This window comes from Molossus molossus, unplaced genomic scaffold, assembly GCF_014108415.1.
Source record: "Molossus molossus isolate mMolMol1 unplaced genomic scaffold, mMolMol1.p scaffold_m16_p_13, whole genome shotgun sequence".
Lineage (NCBI taxonomy): Eukaryota > Metazoa > Chordata > Mammalia > Chiroptera > Molossidae > Molossus > Molossus molossus.
Genome location: NW_023425348.1, coordinates 83,971,540 through 83,979,827, shown reverse-complemented (window position 1 = coordinate 83,979,827; position 8,288 = coordinate 83,971,540). Strand labels below are relative to the sequence as shown.

General features: G+C 35.9%; 1 protein-coding gene across 1 annotated transcript; it reads right to left on the bottom strand.

Annotated features, from left to right (window-relative positions):
- Window positions 1–2,243: 2,243 nt before the first annotated feature.
- On the bottom strand, window positions 2,244–3,179 carry LOC118628670 (olfactory receptor 5L1-like). Its single transcript, XM_036259613.1, has one exon. It carries the CDS (start codon window positions 3,177–3,179, stop codon window positions 2,244–2,246), a length of 936 nt encoding a protein of 311 aa, XP_036115506.1.
- Window positions 3,180–8,288: the final 5,109 nt, after the last annotated feature.

The following is an 8,288-nucleotide window of genomic DNA, read 5'->3' as shown; positions in this document are numbered from 1 at the left end:
AGGAGGGAGGGTTGGGGGGGAAGATATACCACAGAACTTACATGCATGTATGCATGACTAATGAACATAGACTACAAAGCTGGGGATGAGGCAGGGGGTAAGGGGAGGAGGGTGTCAATAGGGGGAAAATGAGAATCAACTGTAACAATAACAAATTAATAAATAAAAAATAATTAGTTAAGAAAAATAAAGTTGTAGTTAAGGAATAATACTAAAGACTTTCTAAAACTTCTCTGAATCTGAGAAAGTAAATTTACTGACTGCATAAGAATTCCATTTTAAAATAAATATATCACCAGATATGTCTTTAAAAACAAATAAAAGGGGTATAATTATATCTATTAAATTATCAAAATGAACAGTGATGAAAAGCAATCATGAACATTTGTAATCGACTCTGCCTATCAAGTAGTCTACCACCAATTTATCCTCAAATATAGTGGTGTGATAATAAGAGCATACAACAAATAACAGTTCATACTCTGTTACAATTCAGACTACATTGTAAAGGACATCTTGTACTTAAAATTATTTCCAAATATTTCCACAGCCAGATCCTCCTTCCACTGTCCCGTATCTATAATAAAATATGAAAAGTACCTCAACGTAATAAACGCCATATGTATCAAGCCTAGTGCTAACATGATTCTCAGTGATGAAAACTGAAACATTTTCTGTAAGATCAGAAGCAAGATAAGGATCCATTCTAGCCTTGTCTATTCAACATTGAATTGGGAGTCCTACCCACTGCAAGGACAATAAAGAAAAAGAAAAAGAAATACAAGTCATTCAAATACAGTTCTGTAGAGTAGCTACAATTAAACATGACTTGAGAAATGGTGTGAAATCTCATGATCCATGTGTTTCAAATTAATCCTGATGAATCTAAGAGCTATGGTATACACCGAAAATAATAGGTTTTCTTTTGGAAGTTAAATTTGTGATGGATTAGTTTAGAAGTCAATTATAAATTTTAATAAATATATAGATTTCAAAAATTAATGTATTTAAGAGGCACATGAGGGGGAAAAAAATAATACTAATATAAATCATGGTCTGCATAGCAACTGTAAGAAATGCCAAACTATTTGAAATGTGGAATGACCAAATGGAATAATAGGAAATGTCACATTGGTGTTTATTGAAAAGTGTAGTTCTTCTGTGGTTGAAATCTCAATGTATTATCTTTATTTTGTCACTCACTAATTTTAATACATTGATCACAGCACTTAAACTATGTTTTTTCATTTCCTCAAAATAAAAATTAAAGTCTATAACTCTACATTCATAAAAATGTAATCATCCTACGCCAAAATAAACAAACAAACAAACAAAAAAAACATTAAGACTCAACATTTGAAACACGAACTGTTCATTGATTCCAATCAAAAGCAATATAACATTTTTGCTAATTCTCCAGTTGTTCCAGGTGAGTTATAAATTAAGTTGGTAACAATATACAAAGGAAGGTAGCTTATTTGTAAATATATAAAACATTTTGGTTACCATTACATATGTAAAATATTTGAAAATTTGTTACCTTAATTTATCATTTAAGTTTAACAAATTATTTCATGAACCAATTTAAGATTGCTGTCCAGGTTTCATTTTACCCTCACACACACACACAAAAAAAAAAAAAAAAAACTAGAATTTTCTTCCCACTTAGTTTCTGAAAAATTAAGAATTTTATCCAAGTATAAACAGTGTGGACAAAAGAAGGAAATATAAGTAATTCAAGCAAAAGTGATAATTGAATTTAAAAATGTGATATTATAGAATTTTAAAAATTAGATACCTGTTTCTATGAGAGCATCTTTTAATAAATATTACTACTATTAGTAATCCTCCCTGTTATACAAAATTTACTAGATTTGTTATTTCTTTGTTTAGATGATCATTAAAATTTACATTTAATTTGAAACAACATTCCAGCCCAAGGAAAACAATTAGCCCTCAATACTTACAACAAATCTACTCAGTTATTTGTGAAGACTGCCTAGAGGGCCGATGAAAAGAATTGAGGATATATACTTGATCAAGTTGCCAAATGAATTAATAATATTTGTGCTGATTGGTAGGTAATCAAAACAAAGTATAAGTGTAAGTGAATCAAAACAACTCACTCATAAAGACCTACCCCCTGGCTGTTCTCTCCATTCAAACACTAAACTTACCGATTTATCCCCATCCCTCCACCAGCCTCCACTATGAGACCCTGATTCCTGCTGAGAAAATATTCTCTAGAAAAGTGTTTTGGAGCTCACCACTTTTCTGAGACCTTCTTTCACATCCTTGTTCCTTAGACTATAGATCAGGGGGTTCAGCATGGGAATCACTACAGTGTAGAACACTGAGACCACCTTGTCAGTATCTCTACTGTTGCCATAACTGGGCTGGCAGTAACTGAATAGGATTGTCCCCTGGAGGACAACAATGGCTGTGAGGTGGGAGGCACAGGTGGAAAAGGCTTTGCGTCTACCCTCTGCAGAGCGCATCCTCAGGATGGTGATGAGAATAAACAAATAGGAGGTGAGGATGATCACAATAGTGGTGAACTCATTGAAAGAGGCCACAATGAATAGCAACAGTTCATTCACAGTGACATCAGAGCAAGCAAGAGATAAGAGAGGGGGCAGATCACAAAAGAAATGGTTAATCACATTCGATCTGTAGGATGGGATCTCAAGAGCTAAACACAAGTGAATCAGAGAACACACAGTCCCACCGAGGTAGCAGCAAGACACCAGCTCTACACAGAGATTCCGGGACATGGTGACCGTGTACAGCAGTGGGTTACAGATGGCCACAAAGCGGTCATAGGCCATCACAGCCAGCAGGAAGACTTCAGTGATTCCATACACACAAAATAAATAAAACTGCACCATGCATCCCAGGAAGGAGATGGTTTTGTCTTCATTTAAGATATTAGCTAGCATCTTTGGCACGATGATCGTGGAGTAACAGAAATCCACAAAGGACAGGTGGCTGAGGAAAAAGTACATGGGAGTGTGAAGTCGAGAGCTGACCTGAATCAGTGCCATCATGCCCAGGTTGCCCCAAACTGTGACTCCATAGATCAGAAGGAACACCATGAAAAGAAATACTCTCAGCTCAGGGACATCTGTTAATCCAAGAAGAATGAACTCTGTCACGGCAGTACAGTTTTCCTGGCCCATGTCCCCACTATATTGCAGTTGGAGAAAAATATTAACAGTTTTTCTCCATTATATGATCCAAAATTCAGTTTTCATTGTCTCCTAAAAGACATGAGAATAAATACGAAGGTCACTATTTCAGCAAATAGGACATTGTTCTTGTGAATTTTAGGAAACGTCCAAACATTATCGCATATAAATCCATAGAGCTCACAGTTTAATTCACGGATTCCTGAAACTAGTCCTCCACAATTTTGGGCCTGGAAGTGAATCATCTCATATTATTTAGTTATCCATGTTGTTTTATGAAATTTAAATCTCCTTTTTCTGGCTGAGTTTTTAGTCAATACTGGAAAGATTTGGATCCCAGGAAATAATTTATTTTAATTATGCAACCGTTTTCCAGTGAAATGATGAGAAGCATGCATATTTAAGACTGATAAAATCACTTGTTGTTTTTATCAATGTTTTAGATAGCAAAAGCAGCTTTTATGCATGTTCTATAAAATTAGCATAGTGATTTTGTTAATTAGATATTTAGTGTCAGACACTATTTAGGTAATTGATTCTCTTCGATTCAAACTTTCTGCAACTATGACTCTGAAGCCTTATAAGGACCAATTTGACAAATGCTTTTACTGCTTTATACCTATTGCAGGAACTAATCAAAGATGTGAATACAAAATTATAAACTAAAATGTTTGCTGCCACATTGCAGCATTATTGATGATAGTAAAACTTAGAAATAGAGTGTCAAGCAGGAGGGAGGTGGTCAGAGTTATGGGATATGTATATTATGGAAAATTACACAGCTATTAAAATGATATTTTTAATAACTTTAATGACTTGAAAATTGATTATACTAAAATGACAAGTTAAAAACTAGTAAGCCAGATTGCACAGATATTATATATGTATACATAATTTCAATTGAATATCTAATCTTCATGACATATATAAAATGTAAATGTTTGATTCCAATCATTTTTTAAACAAGCAATATAAAAGTTTGCATGAATTCTCAAAAAATGTGTTATAGAGTTGACTCAGAAAGAACTGAAACCCAACACAACCAGGTATTGTCCTCATTCTTCAACTGAAAGAAGTTAAGTATGTGTGTTTTAGGAAACCCCAGTTTAAAAACAAATAGTTAATCTGATGATATGGTTTTCTCTCTTCATTGGCCAGTAAAAGTAAGTTGTCTTTTTCTGAGTGCAAAGTAGTACATAATTTCGCAAAACATTTTTCTGTTTTCAAGTCTAAAGATGTTCAAAGATATTTGTTCCATGTGAAGACTTATTTTTCACCAACAGTTTCAACCACCATCTCCTGTATGATTATTTTTATTATAATTATACCTTTCTTAATAGACATCATCTAGGAATGCAGTATTCCACATAAATGATTTTTTAAAAAAGAAAAATCAGGCTGCTGATCTCTTATAGAGTAATGGTTCTTAATCAGGAGTGACTTGTATTTCCATGAGACATTTGTCAGTGTCTGGAGACATTATTTGTTGTCACAATAGTGAGGGGTGCCACCTTGCAGGTGGAGACTGGGGATGCAGCTAAACATTCTATGATGCACAAAACAGCACCCCCTTTCCCCCAACACACATACCAACAACACATGCAAACATCAAAATATTATTTAGCCCAAAATATCAACAGTATCAAAGTTGAGAAACCTGCTATGGAGAGACAACTCAAAGTGTTTTGCACACAGCCAAATAATTCCTCTCCTTTCTGCTTCAGAGGTGGTTCAAATGTCTGTGTTCTTCCATGAGTCGTCCTCAGGGCTTCCTACTGCCACTTGGTGACCCTCAGGAGGACCTCCGTGCAACTTTTACCAAGTTTTGTGGATGGAATTAGTGTGAGAGAGTGGGAAGATGGAAGGAGAGAGAAATCAAGCATTCTTCCCAATCTGTGCGTCGTCTTCCCTTTTATACTAAGAGCCGTTTCAAGAGCTTTGGTTCTGCAAAGTAGATTGTTCCCATTTTTCACTAAGGTCATTTCCCAATACACAGATAAAATATTTAACAAAGGAGTGCTCAAAACATGACATTTCTTAAGACACTAATTAAGAGAGGGCTAAATACAGATTTTAAAAAATATGTCTAATAATACTACCCTCCTTTCAATTCTTTCTTCTCTTACACATGGCTGTAATAAATTACCTCAAGGAGAAAACAAACAGAACGAGCTTCCAGATCCCAGAAAATATCATGTATACCTACTCCCCCAAAACTAGACAGTATAGTTCAAACAATCAACCTGTGGAATAGACACTGCATCCCCTGTTTCTGAAGATGTTATGATGGCAAATGTTACAGGCTTTATGGGGTTTGTGTGTGTGTGTGTGTATCCCTGGGGTCCATGTTTTTTAAGCATCCCTAAACAATCATTGATCTCTGTGGGACACCAACAAGATATCAAGAAAACACTGCCATCTTGGGATTCAAATAATTAATGACTTCTATGAAATATAAAAAGGGGAAACATTTTCCAAACTTGGTATATATCATTATAGTCCAACATTATTCCTTCAGAGTTCATGATGAATTACAGGGCTTTATATGCTTCTTCCAATCATTGCTCTGTGAACCAGAGATCACACTGATGTTATGAAATCTGTAAATAGGTCTCATGAACATTGCCCATCTTATATTCCAAAACTCCTTCCTCAAGGATTTAGGATCTAAAATCACACCTGAGCCCTGGCCAGTTTTGCTCAGCGGTTAGAGCATCGGCCTGCGGTCCAGAGAGACTCAGGTTCGGATCCCGCTAAGGGCACGTACCTCAGTTGCAGTTTGTCCCCGGCCCTGGTTGGTCGTGTGGATGGCAGCCACTTGATGTGCCCCTTTCACATTGGTGTTTCTCTCTCTCTCTCTCTCTCTCTCTCTCTCTCTCTCTCTCTCTCTCTCCCTCTCTCCCCCTCCCGGCTCTATCTGAACAAAAAATGAAAAAAAAAAAAATGTCCTTGGTTGAGGATAAAAATAAATAAATAAAATCACACCTGAGTTCTGCCAAATATCAGCAACCTTCTTATTGACCAATCCATATGTGCCAGGTACTATTCTGAATACAACTATTAAGACATTTCATATAATGAACATAACAGTCTGAGGAATGAGGTAGTCCCAGAGACCTGGAAGTGGGATACAGGATATAGACCACGTCTTACCAATTTTCCATCTATGCCAAGTTACCTATTTACACAATGCAACACACACACACACACACACACACTATACAGTATTTGCTCAGTTAAAAATGTACTCTGTCATTGACTCAGCATTACATTCTGAACTCTTTGTTTTGTCAGACTTTTATCTCCTGAATAAAACTCCTCTCTGTTGAAATGTGTCTCCAGATATTCTGTTATCCAAGGCCAAGTAAAAACAATACCTATTTTATGAAAGTATCTCTCTAAAGTCCCTAAATAGATTTTATTATTTTCTTTCTCTCAAACCCTGTATGATATTTATTATTTTTTACCCCACTGATCCCCCCTCCCCCTCCCACCCTGCCCTGTCCCCAGCTTTGTTGTCCATGTCCATTGTTCATGCATACATGCATATAAGTTCTGTGGTTTATCTCTCCCCCACCACCCTCTCTTCTGGGGATTGTCAATCTGTACCCCACTTCCACGTCTCTGGGACTACCCCATTTCTCAGACTTTATGTCAGGTATTTTTAATTGGTCAGATTGAACAGGTCTTGATGCTAGCAACTATCTGGTTTTCATTTTATTTTTGAATAAGTTTATGTAGACAATTAGTTTTCAACACCTAGGGCAAATCCAAGCACATTTTTTTAAGGTGGGAATTCAGTTGAGGATTCAGAAAATATGCTAATGAACAGAAAAAAATAATAAAAGATTGATAATGGTTTTGATCTTTTCATGTGCAAAATACTAGCATGCAATACAGGTGGGGCAGGCTCTAATCATGCTTACTTCTTGCTTCTACAATTTTCTGAGATCCTATCTACCATTTCTGAGCTGTTGGAGAAACCTATCATAGCTTATTATCCTGCCACACTGAAGCTCCTCTGAAAACACATTCAGGATATAGACCACGTCTTACCAATTTTCCATCTATGCCAAGTTACCTATTTACACAATGCAACACACACACACACACACACACACACACACTATACAGTATTTGCTCAGTTAAAAATGTACTCTGTCATTGACTCAGCATTACATTCTGAACTCTTTGTTTTGTCAGACTTTTATCTCCTGAATAAAACTCCTCTCTGTTGAAATGTGTCTCCAGATATTCTGTTATCCAAGGCCAAGTAAAAACAATACCTATTTTATGAAAGTATCTCTCTAAAGTCCCTAAATAGATTTTATTATTTTCTTTCTCTCAAACCCTGTATGATATTTATTATTTTTTACCTTATACAATGGCCACCTTCTTCCTTGCCCTACTGTCAACACTGGATGTCACATTTCTTGAAATATGAAGGCTGCCTTATCTGAACTTGCTATTTGTACTTTTATAAGAGAAATCCATGGGTTTATTGAAGGCTTGGTCCACTCCAAGTATGTTATAAGAAAGGAGGATGAGCCTAGCTGGTGTGGCTCAGCGGTTGAGTGTTGACCCATGTACCAAGAGGTCACTGGTTCAATTCCTGGTCAGGGTATATGCCCAGCTTGTGGGCCTGATCCCCAGTGGGGAACATGCAGGAGGTGGCCAATCAATGTTCTCTCCCATCGGTGTTTCTCTCTCTCCCTCCCTTCCCCTCTCTAAAATCAATAAAGAAAAAAAAATTTTTTAAGAGAGGAGCATTGCTCCTTTAATGTTTATTGAGATTTTATAAGGTATTCCATGTGATATCTATATTACCATTTTTTATTTATTTTTATTGTTGACAGAATTATAGATATCTGTATTATTTTTTAATCTTTACAATCATATTAGGAGCTAGCTTATGTTATCTCAAATTTATAAATGAAAAAGTTAAAGGGAGAGAAACTGATGATTTTTCTTTGTAAGAGACAGAGTTAACTTTAATTTCTTTGAACCAAACTCCTTGTCCTTTCCATTGCACAACATTAGCTCTTCAACATTGTTCAAATGAACCTTTAAGGACTCACTTCATTTGCATGTAGGGACAAA